Source organism: Electrona antarctica, assembly GCF_951216825.1.
Source record: "Electrona antarctica genome assembly, chromosome: 10".
In the NCBI taxonomy this organism is placed as follows: domain Eukaryota; kingdom Metazoa; phylum Chordata; class Actinopteri; order Myctophiformes; family Myctophidae; genus Electrona; species Electrona antarctica.
Window position 1 is genome coordinate 40,348,035 of NC_136791.1, and position 22,109 is coordinate 40,370,143.

At 42.7% G+C, this 22,109-nt stretch overlaps 2 protein-coding genes across 2 annotated transcripts in view; both read right to left on the reverse strand.

Moving 5' to 3' along the window:
• LOC306930834 (sprouty-related, EVH1 domain-containing protein 2-like) overlaps window positions 1-1,300 on the reverse strand; it is a gene marked incomplete at its 3' end in the record, with an annotated part of 123,133 nt that extends 121,833 nt beyond the window's left edge. Inside the window, exon 1 of the mRNA XM_079511930.1 lies at window positions 781-1,300. Within this exon, the coding sequence (XP_079368056.1) occupies window positions 781-806 (26 nt within the window). The 5' untranslated portion in view covers window positions 807-1,300. The remainder of the gene's footprint in view (window positions 1-780) is intronic.
• A 1,826-nt stretch (window positions 1,301-3,126) lies between these two features.
• actr2b (actin related protein 2b) lies at window positions 3,127-19,918 on the reverse strand. The gene is made up of 9 exons (XM_079513171.1): window positions 19,784-19,918; window positions 17,821-17,931; window positions 12,486-12,701; window positions 12,192-12,264; window positions 11,191-11,327; window positions 10,780-10,929; window positions 8,268-8,413; window positions 6,920-7,052; window positions 3,127-5,230 (listed from the first exon to the last, which is right to left on the reverse strand). Exons 1-9 carry the CDS (start codon window positions 19,829-19,831, stop codon window positions 5,060-5,062), a joined length of 1,185 nt encoding a protein of 394 aa, XP_079369297.1. The 5' UTR covers window positions 19,832-19,918; the 3' UTR covers window positions 3,127-5,059.
• Window positions 19,919-22,109: the final 2,191 nt, after the last annotated feature.

Consider the following 22,109-nt stretch of genomic DNA (forward strand, 5'->3'; position numbering starts at 1 on the left):
TTATTATTATTTGTTTGTGCATGCCAAGTCGTCGTTTACAATGTGTATATATATTATTTTTTATGAATGGAGAGCGGTAGAGGTTATGCAAATGAGAGCGATTCAGAAAGAGATGGCGGATGGGGGCATATCGGATCTCTCATATCCTGTGAGACTTCCCCTTCGGTTTGGAAGCAAACACACAGATGGTGGCCTAATAATAAAGCGAACATGGTCTGTAAACGCAAGTTCATTTTGTTTATTTAAATGGAAGAAAAAAATACGTTTGCCACGAAGCTCTCTCGAAGGACAGCCGTTGGAACGAGGTAACACAAATCTATGAGGTTTTAAGTTTGAAACTTGGGAACAGTGTTTAACAAGGCCCCTGGTTCTCCTCGCTTCAAATCCTTTTAGAAAAATGTTTCCGATCCACCCACGCTTCAGCCCCGTCCCCCCTCCCTCCCCCTCTTCGCTTCTCAAGAATAGTCTCTACAACAAGGTGGGGGCCCTAAAATCCCTTCTCTCCACACTGTCAATGCATTGCTTCGTAGCATCAAACACCCCCGATCGAATCCACAACAAAAAACCCATGCATGTGTAATAAAGAATAACACGCATTTGATTGCGGTGCGTTGTGAATATTTACACTCTGCACACACATTTCCCATTTTCCAGCCAAGTCGACTAATTATTATTCCCAACTTCCAGCAGCAACATAGGTACTAGAGTGTGTGTGTGTGTGTGTGTGTGGGGGGGGGGGGGGGGGGGGGGGCACATCTTGGGAGTCTTTTGGTTACTTACTCGTTTGGGTGTGTTTCTTCTATCATTTTCTTGTTTCACGTCCTCGAGTAATATGCCACGGCGGTTGCATACTTTTTGCTCGTCATTGTTTCACCGCGGCTCCACAGTATGTCTCACATTCCGCCTCATATCCTCTGGTCTTTGTGCGATGAGAGAGAGGCAGCTCTTTGCCTTCGACTGTCTGCGCTCCTCTCTCTCTCCCTCTCTCTCTCCTTTTCTTCCCGAGAGCCGCCAACCAGTTGCTTCTCCTCGATCACGAATACGCTCCCGGTTTGAGTATTTCCATAGCTTCGAATCACACAATTAAACCAGTACGATATCCCCTCGTTTTTTTATGTCCCCGGGCGCATGTTTTTCAGCTCGAGCGGATTCCGTTGTGCTTTAATGTGCGGTGCTGTTACCGAGGGGTGGCCCCGCTGAGCCCCATCTCTCGCTACTCCATGTTGGATGGTAGAGTCGAAATCCCATGGCCCGGAGGCACGTTAGGTCACATTGTGATTGGCCAGCTCGTTGTCAGGCAACCCCACCGACTATCGACGGATTGTCAGCATAGAAAACTGACACTAGGTGCGGTTCCATTAAGCCTTTGCGAAAAAAGGAAGCGTATGTTCATTAAGTCGAAAAAAGAAAAGCGAATTGTCGGTGTTTCCATTAAACTGATAAAATGCGCATATGACATAAGTTCATGAAATATGCAGTAGGTTGCACTGTTTTGCCAGTAATCGAATAGCCTGCAGGGACACAGGCAGCTAGGTTATATACAAGTTTAGTCTACTACACTACTCGTAGTCCACGTGTTTGTGTGCGTGTGTGCGTATGCGTGTGTACTGTGTGTGTGTGTGTGTGTGTGTGTGTGTGTGTTGCATCCATACAGTAGCGATCCAGATAACAAAATGATCGGAGCGCCCTGATCAACTCGGGAGGATTCAGACTTCATATGGGATCTTTGAACACACTACACAATTATTAATCGGACAGGTCGGGTAGTAGTAAATTGGGACATATGTATCCACAACATCACCCCCACCCATGCACCGTTCACTCCACTGCCTCCCCATCGTTTTTATTTTATTTTCCAACTGTTCAAAAGCGATATAATGCGAGTTCAATGCTTTCTAATTAAAAACCTTTTCCGCAAGTGTTTCCATACACTATTTGCGCATTTCCCTTTTTTCGAAAAAGCCTAAATCCGCAACCTCCAAGCGAAAAAGTGTTTTTGCGAAAAATGGAGACTTATTCGCACTTTGATGTGTTTCCATCCAGGAGATTTGGCGCAAGAGCCTTAATGCGCAAAAAAACGGCTTTATGGAAACGCACCTACTGACAGAGCATTATATTGTTGCGCATATGTATTATTATGCTGTGTGGGCAACACCTACAATTTAAATTATAGCATTTTAACTGTCTGAGAGGTATTAACAGCTGTGATTGGTCAGCTAACAGTACACTAACGTTACGTATAGTCACATTATACTAGTCTAAAGTAGAGTAACACGCACCCTTAAATTGTTTTTAGCGTACAAAATAGCGTTAAAAAAGTAGTTTGTGAAAACTCGTAGACTGGCTTTGAAACCAGTGGGGTTACCTCACAACCAACTAAACCAATCAAAGCATGATCGTCCTGACAGGCTATGGGATGTAGACTCAACCATGTTGGATTGCCTACATGCAGGCGAGCAGCTCCTCCACGGAGCGGGGGGTGGGGCGGGGGGGGTCAGGGCGGAAGCGATGACGTAGGTCTCGTAACACTTTGGTTGAGTGGGCCACAATGGTTACAGAGGGCCAATGAGAGCTGCCCTGGATTCCACAAGTCAGTCAAAGTCCGGACATGCCTCTCGTGCTGCCTGTCAATGTCCCAATTGATTACATCCGTTTTGCTGAATAGAAAAGATGGCCAGATCAATACAACAGTAGGTGTGCTGCGATTGCGAACTTGAAAAGGAAAGCCATTATAATAATCTATATAGGCCAATAATAGGCTGTGTAATAAATGTTTAATCGGGCAACATGGCCTACGTTATTGATCAGCCCACCATTTGTCCCTTTCTCTTGACTAAACTTAAAAACACTTTAAATACTTAGTTTCAAATAATCAATTCCATCTTCTTTTAAGCCCGTCTGTAAACTGCTGTACTGAAACACTGCTGGTGAATCTTAAAGCATTTTGTTTTGCCACCAAAATGTCTTTCATACCGTTTGACTTTTATGCAATCCCCAACTTAACACCGGGAAATAATCAAGTTCACTTATCCCTACTTTTCCAGACCAGTGCAGGAACCTTGTAATTAAGTAATTCAATCGGAATGTTACCTGTGGGTTCAAAAATAACATGCCACACACACGCTGTTCCTTATAAATCACTTTTCTTTATTTAAATCAGCGTTAGGCAGTTATGCTATGAACAATAAAGGAAAATAAAACAAAAAGACAGCAACAGAGGAAAATAAAAACACATGAAACATGAGATCCAGTTAACAATAATTGCGCTTGGCACTGGATAGAAGTTCATGAAAAAAAGAAAATTGAAAACAAAAAAATATACATGTATCAGACTGAATAGAAGTGCCTCCAATATACATTATGCCAAAACCGTTGGGAATAAAGACCAGGAAAACTTAAATACTAGTCTCAAAAGCATCTCCACATCAATAAAATACTAAATTTCTCTCCATGATGTGGTACTCCTGATCCATCGAACCTCCCTCGCTCTCTACACATCAGTAGATCTCAAAGAATATGATAGGTGAAGTGCTATAGCATCTCCAGACTCCATAATGTCGCTACAACTGCTTAAACATACTCATTCAGTTGAAGATCTACAAACGGCAGAGCAAATAAGACCCAAAATAATAACTCCGGTTAGCCCGACCCCTGAACCCTTATATACTGTACCTCAAAGTACCATCACACAGCCGATGACAAGTTCACACGAGCTTGCGTGCATGTTTGTGTGTGTTTATCTCATCTGTCCCTTATAAACCGTCATCACCATAATTAATTCATGAAAACATGGAGGAACTTCTTTTACCACAATGTATGTACTCCATTTACAATGGTAGTAGTGCACAGCAACGAACAATAAAGGTAAAAAAAAATTAAATTAAAGACATCTTGAACACATATGTCCAACAGAAGGAAAAAGAAAAAAAAATCCCTCTCCCTGAAAAACATCAGAAAAAAAAGAAACAATCATGATATCCTATATAAAAATCGGCATATCACTCCTCATTCAATTGGAATCTGTTCTTAAGCGAGTGAAACCGGCCTGTGGCTGTTTGTGGTGCACCCTGATTGTGATACTATGGAGGGTTACAAGCAGGACAGGAAGCTTACTTCTTTTGTGGAACATCCCAAACTTCACTAGCAAACCAAATGGGAATAGATTAATAAGCATAGAATACAGCCTTTGAATAATGGCTGGTTAAAGTAGCTAACTAGAGTAGACTCACTGACCAAACAGCTAGGGTTTTAGAACATAAAATTAAGTCCAAATAAATGTCTAGAATAGTATATTAGCTTACCAAAGAATAGTGTGTAATCCAGCCACAGCTAAAATGTACCTGCCTTTGGCTTGTTGGCTGGCGTCAGTTTCCCACCCTGATTTATAACCCAATCAACCTGTAGTAAAAGTGAAATATGAATAGAGTGGATAGGCAACATCTCCCTTCAACACCTAGTATCAAGGGAGGGAGGGGCTTGTACGTAACCTGCGAAGAGGATTGCTTCTCACAGACTGGCGTGGAGGACATCAGCCAACCTGGAGCCAGGTGAGATAAGATACGACTAAACTACAGTCCATCAGAAAGGACAGAAGAGGGGAAGAGTCTAGGAGAGGGAGAAGAGGGCGGTGATGGCATTACTTAACTGACACTCCCCCCTTCTGATGGTTTGGTAGCTACTGAGAAGTGAATAAAAAGAAAGATGGATAAGTTGATATATTCTGCGATAGGGAGAGGAGAGAATGTGTGTATATGTTGGTGTATGTGAGTGTGCATCTGTCAAGCGTGATTTACACTTAGTTGCACGTCAGTGTCGCGCCCCGGAAATCTCAGAGCTCACAACGCGTCGGAGTCAGTAAAAAGCAGACCATTCCTGCAACGAATGAGATCCTTGACCAGCGGCATGGAAACATCTTCAAAGGATTCCATTTGAGTGGTTTTGATGCCATACACGTTTTTGAAGGAGTACTGCGTCTCTTTAAACTCCCCATTGGATATTTCTGGTGCGCGACACCTGCATGCAACTAAGAATAACTCTGGCTTCAGAGCCAGGTGGTGCTTTATCTGACAGTAACTCCTAGCTTCTCCAGCACACGGACTCCCTTCTCCTCGTATTCCTCTCTGGTAAGCCAGAAGTTATCCTTGTCCTTCATGATGTCAGCGAGCACTGCTCCGCCCAGGAATACCATGTGTTTACGCCTAGGAGGGTCCTCGATGCGGATCTTGAATTTCTGCAACATGGAGAGATGAAGATTTTTAGATGATTAAACGGAACAGACAGAGATTCTTCATTTCAAACCCACCGTTTTATCTTAACACGTTATCTCCCAGCCCTCCTCGCCAAAGCGTGGCGCTAGTGCCAGAGAAATCCACGTTATAAGCATACAGGACGGGTCACTTCCGCCCACCCCGGAAGTGATAGCCCTCCATATTTGAGCCACACTCTCATTCTAGGCTATGCATCGATTCACTTTCTTAGCGTGATCAAAGTTTTGACTTTTATAAGGTCTTAAAGATCGTAGTTAGTCTCATTTTGAGGAGAAAAAGGACATGTGCGCGGGCCGGCCACGGCGGATCCGTGTGGAGGCTGTCTAACATGTGAGTAAATTTCAGTAAAAGCAAAAAAATATATTTTTATATATATATATATATATATATAAAAATATATATATTTTTATATATATATATATATATATATATATATATATATATATATATATATATATATATATATATATATATATATACATATACATATATATATATATATATATATATATATACACACACACACACATATACATACATACACATTTATTTATTTTTAATTATTGGATTAAATTACATTACATTTTTACGTTTTGGCACAGGTGGTGGGTGGAGAAGAACATGGAATACCATGTTCTTGGTATACTTTCAATATCTATGCTTTCTTAATTTTGTATAATACAAAACAAAAATGTAACAAACTGAAATTAAACTGAAAAGTAATATTGAAAACATTGACATTACATTAACTATCTTATTTATCTTTTAAGCCCCATCTGTTTTAAGTTGGGCTATTAATTACTTTGGAGCATTTAAACTTTCCCCAAAAGGACATTTGTCAACCCAAGGTAAACACATGTCCATGGCGCCATCTGGTGGCTGTATGACCCTACCACATTAATTAAGAACCCCATTCAATTCAGAAGACATTGGCCCTAAACAAGGGTGGCTTCAGGTTAGCCCAAATTTATTTGCAATTGCAAATGTAGTAAGTTATGAGGATGGGGGATAATTGTGATTATATTAGAGTATTCTAATCAAGTTAATTTAATATACAAATGTTTCTGTGAGAGTGATCCCAAATAGCATCAATATCCGCTTCCAGATTAGCAAGAAGACTGAAAGTGTAGAGGTGGTGAGAGAATGATTCCATCCACACCACGGCAAGAAGGGGTACATGAGGTTCCTACTCACTACCCCTTCGTTGGACACATGGTTCTGTCATAATGTGCATGGATGGAATAAAGTAAAATAAAAACTGAAAAAATGTCAGTCCAAGTTGTCTACTATTTGAAACAGCATGAAGGGAGCCCCCCCCCCCCCCCCCCCCCCCCCCACACACACACACACTACAGCTGTTTCCTAAACAAATTACAACACTATGTAGAATAATGATGTTAATGTATTATCATGCTAAACCTGCTGTTCTCATCCAGTTGAAGGAATTGAGGCTTCAACCTTTGGTTAAATAAAATACTAATAAACGCTCTTTAATCTATTCTATTGCTATTTGACTACTCAACCTATTTAATCTTAAAATAGCCAATAACCTAAAATAGACGGCTACTTTTGGTGTGCAACATGAAATCCAAATGGCCGAAATCAGTCGTGACAACGTACATGTTTTGAAACAGTGTATACTTTAGACTCACCGAGAGCTTATCCACATCTCCTTTGAGAACCCGCTCCAGGTAGAGCTGCTTGAGTTCCCTCTCCAGCCGAGACGGCAGGCCGGGGTACATGGTGGAGCCCCCTGACAACACTATGTGTTTATAGAACTCAGACCTGAGAGAGAACAGAGATGATAAAGATTAGACATTCAAATGCTTAAATGTAATAATATGTGTCTACTGTATATGCTAATGCTTAGTGGTATGTGTGTATTTGCATCAGTGTCTCCACTACAGGTATATTCTAACCATAACCTACATCAGGGGATACAGGGGCTTCCTCCCCTGCTTTTTTTGTGTGTTTTGAGTTAAGGTTTATCACTATCCTGTATCCCATGTAATCATGTTATAGCAATTTAATAGACACCTCCATCAGACAACAAACAAAGTATGTTGCTTGGACCCCTAAAAAATATGCTCCACAGAAATTACCTGTTTTACTAAAAGAGCACACTAATTTATCAGTTGTCTAGAGTCTTCAATGAAATAACCATGGTTGTACATGGTTTCACTGATTGGCTATGAGTGTTAAGCTAATTAAGAGATGTTGAGTTAACGTTCTTGAGTGTGGGGGTGAGCATGAGCTACGCTTTAAGATAATGCAACAATTATTTTGAGTGACAAGCCCATGTTGCCCTCTTTTCCCCCAATCAAATAAGATAGTGATTTTAACATCAAAGACAGATTACCCTAATTATTTATGCTATTTTTTTCAGGCTGTTCTTGCCTTTATTGATAGTTCAGTGTAGAGAGACCATAGAGTATTAAAAGTATAGAGACTGAACCGGAGCGACAGCCCCCCCCCCCCCCCCACCCCCGCTATTCATTTCAGTGGAAGTTGCTCAGTGGCGTTTTGAAGCACCCGGAAGAACGGTCTACTTCCGCGTTTTTTTTTCGATTTGCGGAAGTGCAAACGGGCGCTCAATGTTAAACCCCAGCTGCACGGGTTTTCCTCGCCATAACTCCACAGGTCCGCCTGCAGTCCCCGCTCTTACCACTAGGGCCGAGCGCCTCAACGTTGGAGAGAATCTGTTTCAAAAAATCTATATCGTGCACCCTAGCTGTCAGGCCTCATAGCCTTTGTGGTACACGCCTTAACCACTGAGCTTGTGCGAGTTTGGGAGCCTGTCCTTTACAAGAAGTGTAAGTTCTCCCACTAAACAAGATCATTACAGAATTGTTTTAGCGTGGCATGACCGTGTGGGGATTTCCTGCTGCTGTCGAATATAGATGGAGGAAATGCTGATCTGCATATGTTTCTGTGCCTTACTCCCTTTGTATGTAAATATGTATCTGTGTGTGTGTGTGTGTGTGCACGTGCGGGGGGTACCTGGTGTCTATGTCAGCTGCATTAATGGTGTTGAATAGCAGTTCGGCCACACCGACCCCTTCCACGTTGATGAGGTGGGGCTGGAACAGAGCCTCAGGCGCCTCAAACCGCTCCCCTCCTACCTTTATCAGCCTACCATCAGGAAGCTGGAGATTGAGGTTGAGAGAGGATGGTATGAGAGGATGCAGAAGTGGTAAATGGATAATGGTTATTGTAGTTGTCTTTTGTCAAGTGTGTGCTGTAATGGATTTTATATTGTCGTTTAGTCACTTTTACAACGAGGGATAACTTGTAAGGACGGTGAAATTATGGAATGAGCAACACAGCTAAACGTGTGGGTAGCACTCCCAAAGGATTTGCCAAAATCCTTCTGTAGGTAATCGGGGGATTTTGGCTACTTTTTGGGGGCCGCTACCAACATGTTTAGCAGTGTTGCTCATTCCACGTTTGCACGATCCTTACAAGTTAAGTTATACCTCGTTGTAAAGGTGACTAATCCACGATAACAAAATAAAATACCATACCAATTGGTATTATTGAAGCAGATAAATAATTGACCGGAATTACATTCTTTTGAGGAGTTTATAATATACATGAGGGACCATATAGGTGCAGCCTATATGTTAAGTAGAAGCAGTGCATGTGTGCGTTTCCATTAAAGGCTTCATTCAGCTGTGGCCAGAGGGAGGAAGTGGAAGGCAGGCCAGCCTCCACCGCACTGTGGCCACACAGGAAATGATGTCAAACTCAGTTCAGGCCCCTTCGGCCAGAGTCACATTGCCCTCCTTGTTTCACCACACGCACGAGCATGCACAGTCACATGGCCTCACTCAAACACTCACAAAAAACACTTCCCACCTACTCACAAGTACAGAATGACAATATGAACTTGATAGAGGCAAATGTATGTGCATTGTCGAATGTCTGTGTCAGAGTGACAGTGAGTTTTCACTGTGTTGATGCCACTCACATCGATACATATTTCAGTTGAAAATACATCTTTGACACTTTTACTTACAAGCATAAATTAGGCTCTGGCTCAAGGGCCGCAGTGACAAACGCAGTTCTTAGGGGTTTTGATATTCCTCAAAAGATTTTCTCTAGAGATAGGTACCGTTTGGAAAAAAGCAACCCTACTGGAACAGCATTTCACCCTTGTTATGTTTCGGTAACAGAAAATTCAGCTAGTCAGCACAGCTGTCCTGTCCTAACGCAGCAGCTTACAGAGTCAACACAGGACATGTGGTTTTCTTAGCCCGCCCACCCCCCCTCCCTCCCAAATTCTCAGGTTTGGTTACTTAAAAAATACTTTTCAAATAAAAGCCTTGTGGGAGAAGTGGTCATTTTCCATCATGATTCTATTTTGAGCTCAACATGAATCATAAGAAAAAGCCTTTTGGAAATGAACATCCCCTTAGGCTCGATATTGGAAATGGATTGCAATTCTTGGTAATAAAAAAGAAGCAGCATATCCAACCCCCAAAACAGCTGCTGAACACATCTGACCATATATGGAGTTTTCCCCTTTTCACGGTCTAAATGTGGAAGGAGAAAATCTGGTGAGACCAAGTTGAGACAAGTTATCTACACAGTGTCCATGAGAGGGCAGCAACACTGCCAACCTCCACAATGGCTGAGTATCTCAGAACAAACATGGTCTGATTACACCATAGCTTGTGCAGTGTCTAATCATCTAAGGCGGTAACTAGAGAAGTCGCCGGTTTTCCGACTCGCTGCGGTTTAGTGCATTTTAGTTTTACTTCACCTTTATTTAAATTGCATTGAATTGAGAGAGAGAGGATAGTTGTTTAGAGTTTACACTAGATGAAGTAGGAATGCTAAAGTTTAAACACAAAGTACCAAAACAATGTAATTAATTAGTAAACAATATCCTGAAATATCATTGGTACCATCATTGGTATTCACATACTCACCTTTTTATCATTATTTAGCTGACCATTTAATTGCACAAAATAATTTGATCACTTTGGAAATTAACTATAACATCTGTGTGTTTGACATACTATACTGATGAAGACAGCACGTTAGCATAACGATGAAGACATTGAAACTTGTTTCTCTCCACTTTTCGCTACAGCGAGTTGGTAAACCGGCGAGTTCTCTGGTATTCTCAAAAACAGGGATTCTCAACCTGGGGGTTGAGGACCCCTCGGGGTCCCGAATTTAATTTGGGGGGGTCCCCAGATTATTAAAAAAAAAAAAAAAAGGTTACATAGTACATGTATAAACTTTCCGTAATGATTATCTGGTTTCAATATTTATTTATGATGCATTTTCTCTATTATTAAGGTTATTGTAGCGGTCAATTTGTATTGGGGGTACTGAGGGGGTCAGGGCGGAGGTCACGAGACATAGCCAAAGCATTTCCGGGGGTCCCCAGACAAAAACCTTGAGAACCCCTGAGCTAAGAGGTAGGTGTGTGTGTGTGTGTGTGTGTGTGTGTGTGTGTGTGTGTGTGTGTGTGTGTGTGTGTGTGTGTGTGCATGCCTACCGTGTAGGACTCCACCAACACAGTGGTCTCCAGGGCAAGCTTCTGTTCCTGTTCGATGTTGTATCCTACATAGCACAGCTTCTCCTTCATCATACGCACGGTCTCAAAGTCTGCCGAGTGGTTGAAGGCGTATCCCCTCAATAACAGTAACTGTACCAGGAGATGAGACGGCAATTAGATTCATGTACATTTTCAGGTGATGTGGTTTTCAGATTTTGTACCTCAAATTGTCATATGATGAGAGCCAGGCATGTTTTTAGCTGTTATATAAAACAACATTTAAATGATTTGTTGCCACATCCCAGAGTTGGCTTTGCTCCGATTTAGGCGGAAATGAAAAGGCTCAATGGATTAACCGGTTGACCCAGTGCGGTGCCCCAAATTGAGTTTCATGCTTTTTGACCTCGTTACCTTGATGAGGTAGCGGGTGATGTCCCTGCCTGCGATGTCTAAACGTCGTGTCAGATGGGGAAGGCTGAAGCCCTCGTACACTGGACAGATATGTGTCACACCGTCGCCTGAATCCACTACCACACCAGTCAGAAGACCTGAAAATGTACACACAAAATGCATTTACAATATACAGTACACACATAAATGGGTATAGTATACACACCCCGAACACATATACGCAATTTCGCATTGGATACAAGACAGACAGACAGACACACACAGGCGCAAGCACACAAAATAATATTATACATACAAACGAGCACAAATATATATACACACAGTCAAGTTCAATCTCAAACACCATCAACTAGGTGTTGGCCAGGTTGGGTGGGTAAATAAAACTTAGAAGCAAAAGATAAGCATTAGTGAGTAAAAGATACGTAATGTAATAATTAACTACAAATAAGTTCTCTGTAAGTAACCTACAGACCAGACCCCATAAACAAACAGCGTTTGTTTTATCCTATTGCAAGTGCTAAATTGGGGGTCAATAACATGTGGAGGACAAGGGGTTTCACATAATTTGTTAAACAGAAACATATCTTACATTAATATGAATTTTAAAAGTGTTTTATGTTATGTGATTTCAGTTAAGTACTGTATGTTGAAACAAAAATACAAAAGGAATCACCCTGCTCCACATTGAATCATTTACACACATTCACATCTGGGACCTATACACGGTAAACCACAGGTTTTATTCAAGCACATTTTACTCCCTATGAGGAATTTGGGGTTATGAGCCTTGCTCATGGGCACCTTGAAATGGCTTGAAATATATATGTTTTTGAATGCATTTTTCACTCTCTTGCACCATCCACATCCTCAAATCTATGACCTTCGAGTTACAAGCTATATGATCCAACAATAAAGCAATCTTGTATTGCAAAAAAAAAATCATTGTTGTAAATAGGTCAAAGCGCTAAACTTGCAGCCATAACATTCATGTGTAGGCTTACCTTGAGCATAAAGCGTAAGCACAGCTTGTATAGCAATGTAGACGCCTGCAAACTGGTAGGTCTCAAACATCACCTGCAGAACAATGGATTGTCAAAACCAGACAGGAAAAACAAAAACGAGTGAAAACACAATTACTATAGCAGCACAATGGTATCGCACTCATATCCTCTGTATTGAAACAGACAGGTGGAATGCATAAGGAATAGACTAGATCTAAATCTCAAGTGGGATTTAATCCTTATCCAGCAGAGCCACTATGTGGATGCAGAGATGAGGGTCTTGCCTACTCTCACCTCAATGATCTTCTCTCGGTTCTTGGTGGGGTTCATGGGCGGCTCAGTCAGAAGAATCTTGCAGTTGCGGGACTCAATATTGAGCTTCTCTGGGCCGAAGGTGTAGTCCCAAAGATGCTTCATGTCATCCCAGTTCCTGACGATGCCGTTCTCCATTGGGTAGTTCACCTCAAGCATGGAACGCAGCTCACTGGCCTCATCACCCACCATCAGGTCCTGGGAGAGGACAGAGGAGATGACAGCAGAGCAAAGTTAGATTGATGATTGTAAAACATTGTCAAGTTCAGTGCCTTTTGCCACATTAGCCACCCTATACAGTTCATATAGAATAGGATTCTAATTCTATACTTGGTCCGATCCTTTCTTCCGTCGACAGCCAAAGCAGTCAAGGAGGGCAAGAGAAGTAGACAATTTTATCCCCTCTAGCCTAATGTATTAATATTTTTTAACAGGTATAAGCACTCAATGTAATCCTATCTTTCACTCCAATAATCTGAATTATGAGGGCAGCAATAAGACTTCTTGTCCAATTGTCCAATTAGGAAATCAACGTTCTTCCCTTTCGGCTGAAATTAGTTTCCCCAGCATGCACAAGACAGCAATTTCCATGCAGTTGACTCTCATGACCATCGACTCTTGATCCTCTAGCTATAGCACAAGATTGTTTTAGCACCACCATCCAGACATAAAAACCAAATCAAACCAGCAACCGGCCATGCAAAACGTGGCAATGTGAACCAGCTGCAACGTAAACCGTGTACACCAATTGATTAGCCGAGTGTTAGCCAGACAGCCAAGCATCTCACGTTCCACTGGGAGACATCAAAAGCCTACAGACGGCGGCCATTTTATGGGTTCACCCTGTGGGCTTTGGCGCCGATTAGAGTCCCAGTAACAGGCAACACATCCGTGTGTTTTCAATAAAAGGAAGGGAAAAAGAAAACATGTGGTTTTGTCTCCTGCCTAGTGCCTTCGTATGTCTGTCTTGTTGTAATCCTGATGGTGCAGGTCACCTCTGCTACAGTTTTAGCAGAAAACACTTTCTGGCAGTGAGGGACATGTGCTCTGAACTCGACATGTTGATTGGAAAATGGAAATATATAGATCTAGTTCAATTTAGGAAACCTAATCAATAATGCAATGTTGTCTTCATGCATATAGTTCTTACTACCCAGGCTGTAGCTATTAGCTAACCTGGCTTCAGATTCTGCTACCTGAGGTCTGTGGAAGTGTAGAGTGTTATGATTATGAGACCCAAAATAGAGTCAGCACAGGGAAAGGGGTGGTCCAGTATGTTAACAGAACATCAGCAGCTAGAAGCGTGGAACTCGTCCAACTTTTCTTTTAGCCCCTCCATCAATAATAACAGCTGGTCGACAATCATCGCAGCTATTTCTGCCACACTTGCAGCCAGGGGAGAGAGAGGAAGTGCATTAGTGCAGTGTATGTGTAATTCATTTCTTTTTTTATGTCAGAGAAACATGAACACCAGTCTATGAATTGATTGCATAGGGCCTAAATGGAAACAAGACCGCAAGGACTTGTTTTGGTGCTATCCCTTTTGAACTGAATGTTTGACTGTACTATGTTGCCATTTTTGAGTGGTGTAAACCACTTCTACAACTGGCTTTGTTAGTCTGTCTGTCTGTGCTCAAAAAATGAGCACGGTTGCTATGGCCACCCAGTTCACACGGGTGTGATTTCATTACGTCAGACATTACGTCAGACCACAGCTGATCAGTCTATATAAGACCTTACACCACTCAGTTCACACGGGTGTGATTTTTACATTTATGTTCAATAAACTATTCAAACAATCAATCAAGGTCTGTCAACAGGTCCGAAAGCCTGATTTGTACGCCGTTGTCATACGCTGAATATAGCCAGCTATAACTCAGGGTTGTTAACCTTCTAGCAGAACACTCAAAACTCCATTCCTCAGAATTCAAACCAAAGCCGAGCTGTTGAACAAAAACAATGTGAGTAGGGGGAAAAAACAGGTTAAACAATTAAGAGACAACAGGAAGGAGGAAGAACAACAAAAAACAAGCAAACAAAAACAATGACGTTTTGGTAGTGGTTTGAAACATGACGTCAGGCAACCAGGGCATGGACAGGAGGCGCACACCAACCTGCACTTACCATCTTCTGGGGGTTCTACTTCATCATGAGGGGTGGGGTAGGGGGAGGTGGACAGATATATAAAAACACAACAGAAATCAAATCAAAGATTGAACAAGAGGAGGAGACTGAGATAGGGCGCCATTCAAAATCAAAAAGACCATACAATCACCTATCCTGATCAACAAGAAAACTGCCAAATCACCAATGAGTAGATCCGATCTGAGCAGTCTCTCTACAGCCTAATTGTATTAGGCTAACTAGCAGTCCTTCACCCTTATAGCGGATACCAAATACACCTGTTGAAGACTAGGGCTTCACAATAAATCACAAATTTACAATATTGACTTGCATTTTCCAAAACAAGAGAGGTTGCATTTCTTTCTTTTTTTATCGAAAGGAAAGGTGGCCCCGATGACCCTCTGGAACTTAACCCATTTTGGCCTAAAGAAGAAATTAAAAAAATGTATTTTCTGAAATACCCGTTTCTATGTAGGAGATGCTCAATATTTCATCTAAAGGATCCCAAAAATAACAGACCTACAAGCTGTTTTTCCAGGTTTATTGGTGAAAATAAATATTTAACGCCACATAGACGGCACAACATGTCGTCGACTCGTCGTCATGTACAGGCAAATTATAAATTATAGTTGATATGAAATGGACTTAAATTACCACACAGTGTTAGTGCTTAACCCATTCAGAACACCCCTTTTGGTGTTTTAAGCATTATGTTCATCTTTAGCTGTTGAAATATAGCAGATCTACAAGCTCATAGCGCGGCACCGACTCCAGAGTGCTGCGCTACGAGCTTGTAGATCTTTTTGCAAAATCTTTGTTGGCGGCCAATTGCATATAGTTTTTGGGTAGCCTGGCTTGGCCAGCCTCCTAGCGGGGATTCACTGAAGATTCTTCCCCGCATATGAGTCTGGACTTCGGCCATAGGCAGCTTGAAAAGTGGGCGTTAGTAGTTGCCTTGACAGACAGATCCATCTAGCCAATCAGCGTAACAAAAAGCTGACGTCACCACACAGTGCGCTGGTCCGCTCCTCATACCACGGCAGCCACGTTAAAAACAACAAGGTCTGTTTAATAGTTTCTACTTTATACGTGAGCGAGATATGTCGGATATATGTCAGAGTCTATATCTGAAATAACTGCTGTTCTTATCGTTTCTGTGTAAACTTTTAAACTTGTTGCGTTGAGGGCAGCCATTGTTGTTTTGAAAGTACTGCCGCATGAATGTTACGTCACCATATTCACATGAACCAATCAGAGGCTGCTTTTCACTGTTGTACGGACGGCCGTTGAAACGCAGTCACTGATTGGCCCGATTGGCCCCGGTCATTTTCTGATTTCTCCAGCTTCCGCATACACTCTGTCAATGAGCCCGAGTCCAGACTCATATGCGGGGAGGAAACATCAGTGAACCCTCGCTATGAGTCTGGCCAGGCTAGTTTTTGGGGTCCTTGACGTGAAAAACTTTGACAACCACTGACTGACAAGATCATTATTATTATTTTTAAGCCTGACACAGAACTCTATATATAGAGCGTCACAGTCCCGCCCCAACGACAGGCCCGGAAGGGAATTCCCCATTCATTTTTCCCCAAGGTTTCAAACAAAACTTCTTTCTAATAATTGATCGGCCCAAAACTTTGTGTTTATTGTCATGATTTGTCACAACAAGAGTTGGCTTTGTCCGAGGGTTAAATGTCTTTAAATAAATACTTTTTGAAACGTCTATGGGAAAGATTAATGGGGAATTCTCTTCTGGGCCTGTCGTGAAAGGGGGTGGGACTGCGACGCTCTATAGGAATAAAGGGACACAGAGAGATACATACAGAAATCTCCATATATGGGCATAAAAGGGACACAGACAGATGGGTGGAACTGGTACTCTGCATTTCCGGTTGTCCAGAACCAGCACAAAAGCCTCACCTGGCATGCCTGACAAAGAACTCCATGTATGGGCATAAAAGGGACACAGACATAATATCTGGGTGGGTGGTGAATTTCCAAATTGCATCGTTCCAAGTAGGCCAGTGCCACACGGGCACCGCTGTAGAGGCTCCAATGGGCACCGCTCTAGTATCTATAAATGCGGCAAGTCTCTGTACGTCTGTAAACCACGTAACTCGAGAATCGTTCGCCCCACCGACTTCAATTTGACACACGCGTTCCACACCACGACAGGGAGTGCAGTGCCCAGTTTCGAGTACTGTAATCGGCTGCGTATGTCTGTCGTATGTCGGTGGTGTCCGTCGGCCAATCAGGGACTGACTGATTATGTAACTAAGGTACGTTTGGTGTGTGTGTGTGTATGTGTATCATGTATGTATGTATGCATGTATGTTGGGGTAAGAATTGTGCTCCCTTATTGGCTGTTGATGGTGAGTGGTGACGTAACTAAGGTACGTTTCAAGGTTGGTATAAGGTCAATAACGGGTCTAAAGGATTTAGAACAGCAGTTGTACTAGACATTAGTTAGTAGCAGTAGTTGGCCACTCGACAGAGTGCATTTCTAGTTATTTGTATTGATGGAAGAACAATGGCTTCCATTTCAGCAAGCTAACTTTCCAGGAAAAGAAAGGCTGTATTTTCCAATTGCTTGGAATCCACAATGATGATGTGGTAGGTAGGTTTCTGAACTGCCTACGGCCCACCTCTGAGACACAGAGGGAATAGACAACAATTATGCCACCTTGCATTACTGAACAATTATACAAGGTTAAAGGAGCATTCAGTGATTTGGGTGATTTGGGGAAAAAACCCGGTCCACCCGGTAACAAGATGTGCACATGCACACGCTCTACAGTGGGGGAAGTACAACAGACCAACAGCACGTGCACCAAGGCCTGCCCCACTCGATCATGATTGGAGGAAGGCCCCTCTCATCCTGATTGGATGAAGGCTTTGCCACCCAAAGCCCAAACCGAAACTAGGGTTTTTTGACCCCAGGGGTTAACTGGGGACAGGGAGGAACTCCTTATATGGTCAGCGCACTTTATAGTAGGGAGGATTATCCAAAAAGAAAAAATAAGTGATATTTGAATTAAGTGAAATCACTGAATATACCTTTAAGGTTATAAATGCTTCATTTGAACCTTTGTGGTACCGTACAACGGCAGCAAAAATAACCAATCTTCATTAACTCATACTGGGTTTCTAACTGTTTATAGACCAGAGTAAAATTACAGGGGACAGGCCTTACCTTGATCTCAATGTTTCCCACTTTGGCAGTGGAACGAATGATGGGCCTCCCGACCAGCGCAGGGAAGATGTGCTCTGGGAAGTTGGAGCCTGCATAGCCACACTTGACAAACTAAGGACGAGGGAATCAAACAGAAAGAAGACATGAGGACACATTTTGATGAAATGCAGATTATTATGCCTACTGTATGCATTCGCAGTAGTAACATTTAGTTTGTCCATTTAAAAGTTGCATATAATAAAATGTAAGTGTTCAAACTTGCAATAAGAAAAAACTATAAATCAGTGGCTATCTGGCATCCAAGTTGCAATACCAGCCCAATGATTGAAACCGAAAAGTCCTATCTGATTTGATTAAATTACGTTAAAACTCGCCAAGTTTGCAGCTGTACGGAAAGCTTGGGCTATCCTCTTTGTATCCGTCAAGTCTTTGTTTCAGAAAAATCCACCATAGACATGTTATGACTAATGGGCTATTTTCTGTCAATAAATGGTGTGCAGGTAAGATTTCGAGTTTGGAAGCGCTCATTGAAAACCAAACGGTCCTGCTTGGCTGCTTGTGTTTACCACCTTTTGACCTTTTTACGGTTTAAATCAATGGGTCAAGGGTTTATTGCAACATAGATGCCAAATAATAGCAATATATGTTACTTCTAAGTTGCTTGCAGCTACCTTCTGGCTATGTATACTATGTATGTTGGGTCCTCTTTTCTTTGTATATTGCTCGACAATGTAAGGTTCCTTAAAGTGTCAACACACCTCTCCAGTAACTACTGTCACCAATACCACTTCCTGTACAGTAGTCATTTCACTGCACACACTTGATGTATGAATAAAACCTCTTGAATCTCAGTGGGCTTTGAATAACTTTCCATGGACTTTAATAGTCCAACACACATCATAACCATAACCACGTTAACTTGACTTTCATGCAAAAAAAATAAACGGAGCTGTGGATTTTATTTAACTGCTGACTGGGGTAAATCCCCCTTACAGCGCTGATTTCCAGTGAGTCAGTCACTAAATTTAAACACGGGACGTTGCAAGTTGCAACGATTGTACATTGGAATGACATCATTCCTGATTCATTCCATTTGCCGACAGTAAAAACACAAGTGCTTCTTAAAGCAGCACACTTTAAACGGCACTCGTTTAATATATTCAACTTCCGTTTGCTGGCTCCAACTATGCAAGTTTTGACAGGGCAGGGGGCCACCGTCTCATTCATTTTTAGAGCACTAAATGAAGTGTTCTGTGCTGGCCTGGCAGTGTGTGCTGCTGCACATGAACACATACCGAAATCACGCAGTCAGACAAAATCTGCCGTGACCACGGTTATACAGTAACGTCGCGAGTTTATTTTGTATTTAATTTAAGTTCTCCGTGCAGTTATCACGTCTCACGACACCTTTCCTCGCGTCAGTTCAACAGCGATTCTCAATCATTCGGAATAACACCGGTTAGGCAACAGCGCACAGGACATGATTATATAGAGAAATTCGTGTTTTCTACATCTCCATGTTACACTTTTCACATAGACTATAAACATTGAGCACGGTCTTTAAATGTGTCTGTCTGGACATTTCGAAACTGTGGGCTTGAATGATAGCAGCCAGCTAGCTGCCGTTAGCTACCGTGCTGTCAGCTAGCTATAGCACCGTTAACAGAGCTGTTAACGGTTACCTCCACAAGGAAATGTGCGGTCAGAATATATATTCTGTTTTCATCACATAGTTTAGCGGCTACTCAGCTGGACATCAGTCTGTTCTCTGAATGGGTGAACATTGCTCTGCTAAGCTATGTGTGTTACCCACCCATTGACGCTAGCTAGCGTTAATGCTGACAGCATATAGCAAGCTGCCCCACTTCCTGTTTCAGCAAACGGTTCAACAGAACTGCGCCGCCGAACCGCGACCGAAAAACAACCGTTCAATGAGGGACGAGTCCGAATACAATCTACTCACCCCGGTTCCGTTGTCGCAGACCACCACTTTCCTTCCCTGGCTGTCCATTTTTGCAAAAACCCAGTTGCCACCGAACCTCCCTCAACTTTCTTCAGGCAAGCCGGAAGACACACCTACCAGCCACCAGCCCGGCCGAACGAAGGGAGGGGATCTTTCGTTCCGGTAGTCTATTATACATCCCATTGGCCAAAGGGACGGTCACGCTGTGATTGGGTTGTTGGTTGTCGCCGGGCAACCAGATCCTGTTACTTTCACTCATATTTGCATGCACGATTGATTGAAAATTAAATATTAAATATATTAATTATTGCATTGACTAAGAAAACCTGCATCTCCAGTCGGTCCGTTGGTTGGTCAGTCACGACTCACTCACGCCTCCATATGGTCACGATCGTGACATCACGCCTCCATATGGTCATGCCTCGTGACACATCACGCCACCATACATGGCCGTCTCCATATATGAAGATCACGACACTGACCTCAGACCTACATGGGGCCGGCCAGCAACTCTACATCTGACCTCAAACCCTTAGATCTCCATATATGGAGCTGACGTGTTCTGATATTCCATATGTTGATCTGACCTCATCAAACCCTGTACACTCAAGACACTGCCCCCGCTGCCACTCCATAATATATGGAGCTGACCTGTTCTGACATTCCATATGTTGATCTGACCCACCAAAGCGCCAGCGCTCGAGCGCCCAACAGTCTGCCATCACCCAGGCATATGCATGCACGCGACCTCGCCCTCAAGGGCGCGCAGCCGGGCATGCATCCGCCTCGTTGATGGAAGACTACTGGGCGAGCGGAGCGCTGGCGCTTTGGCATGGGGGGTCAGATCAACATGGAATGAATTCTGTACTGGCCATATAAGGAGCATGTCTTGAGTGTACAGGGTTTGATGAGGTCAGATCAACATTTGGGATGTCAGAACAGTATATGGAGCGGGGACAGTGGTCCAGCTCAGTGGCCTTGTGGTTAGAGTGTCCGCCCTGAAACTGGGAGGTCGGGGTTCGATCCCCGGCCAGGTCATACCAAAGACTGTAAAAAATGGGACCCAATGCCTCCCTGCTTGACACTCAGCATCAATGGGTTGGATTGGGGGTCAAATCTACTAATCAAATGATTCCCGAGCGCGGCGCACGCTGCAGATCACCACTCCTTGGCTGTGGCTCACCGCTCCAAGAGATGGGTCAAATGCGGAGAACAAATTTCACTGCGGTAACGTGTGTGACAAATCGTACGACTTTGACATTCTCTTGAGTGAACAGGGTTTGATGAGGGCCCATATAGGGCCAGGCCTTCATTTTTGGGCAGTTGAGAACTCTAGTTTCACGAGTTTTTGCCGGCTGCCAGGCGCGGCTACACTAATAACTTTGGGGCAGGCCCTTCTAGAGTTTGAAATTTGAATGTACAGATCTAAGGGTTTGAGGTTTGAGGTCAGATGTAGCCTAGAGTTGCTGGCCAATATTGATGACATCAGGGATCTCCATATATGGGCTTAACTGCGACAGCAGGTCACATTTACTATGACATCAGGGTCTCCACATCTCCATCCCTGATGATGTCACAATGTCACGAGACCTGGGCACCATATATGGTGCCCGACCAACACACTGATGGTGCCCGACACACTGGCGGGAAATATTATTATTATATTCAATTATTTAATAGTCAGAAATTCCTGGGGACTAGTTTCCATTGTGGTCCTGACTCCTATGTATTCAATGAATCAACAGAGCATTTAAAAATTATCACAAGAAAACAGCAGTGAACCGTTGACACCTAATTTCTAACCTCTCAGGGCATGCTATAGTTTTGAAAGAAACCAGTAAAGAGTAGTAGAACAAGAATTTTCCCATGTTTGTTCTATATATTTGGGTAATACCAGATCATTGTTCCTCCCTCTAGTATTGTGGCTGTAGGTGTCACTCACTTTGGAGAAGTAGTTAGTGAGGTATGAGGGTATTGAGGGCTGCCGCCTCTTTGACTATCTTCAATACCAATCCCATTTTTATTTGACTAACCCCGTCTAATACCCTGAGCCACTCCAGACTAGCAAAGTATGATCAGTTTGTTTTGGGAGATCTGAAGCCATTAGTTTTTTGTGTATAGGTGCAGTCAAAGAAAGTGGCATTGAATGAGGAGATACATTCCATGATGAATTTGCAATGACATTAGAAATAAATATACTTGGTGATATATCCATGCATGAAACATAATGTCCATGCAGTTAAAGGAAATTATTGATTGAAAATGAAATGAAATTCAATTCAATTCAATTCAAGCAACACACTTGATTTAATTTACTGTATAACCA

Bases quoted from the DNA above. Each gene is read 5' to 3' on its own strand.
- actr2b (XM_079513171.1), bottom strand. From the start codon at position 19,831: ATGGACAGCCAGGGAAGGAAAGTGGTGGTCTGCGACAACGGAACCGGG. The intron at 12,702-17,820 runs GTAAGGCCTGTC...GTCCTCTCCCAG, and splicing joins TGGGAAACATTGAGATCAAG to GACCTGATGGTGGGTGATGA. The intron at 7,053-8,267 runs GTACCCCCCGCA...GTTCTCTCTCAG, and splicing joins GCAGCTGACATAGACACCAG to GTCTGAGTTCTATAAACACA.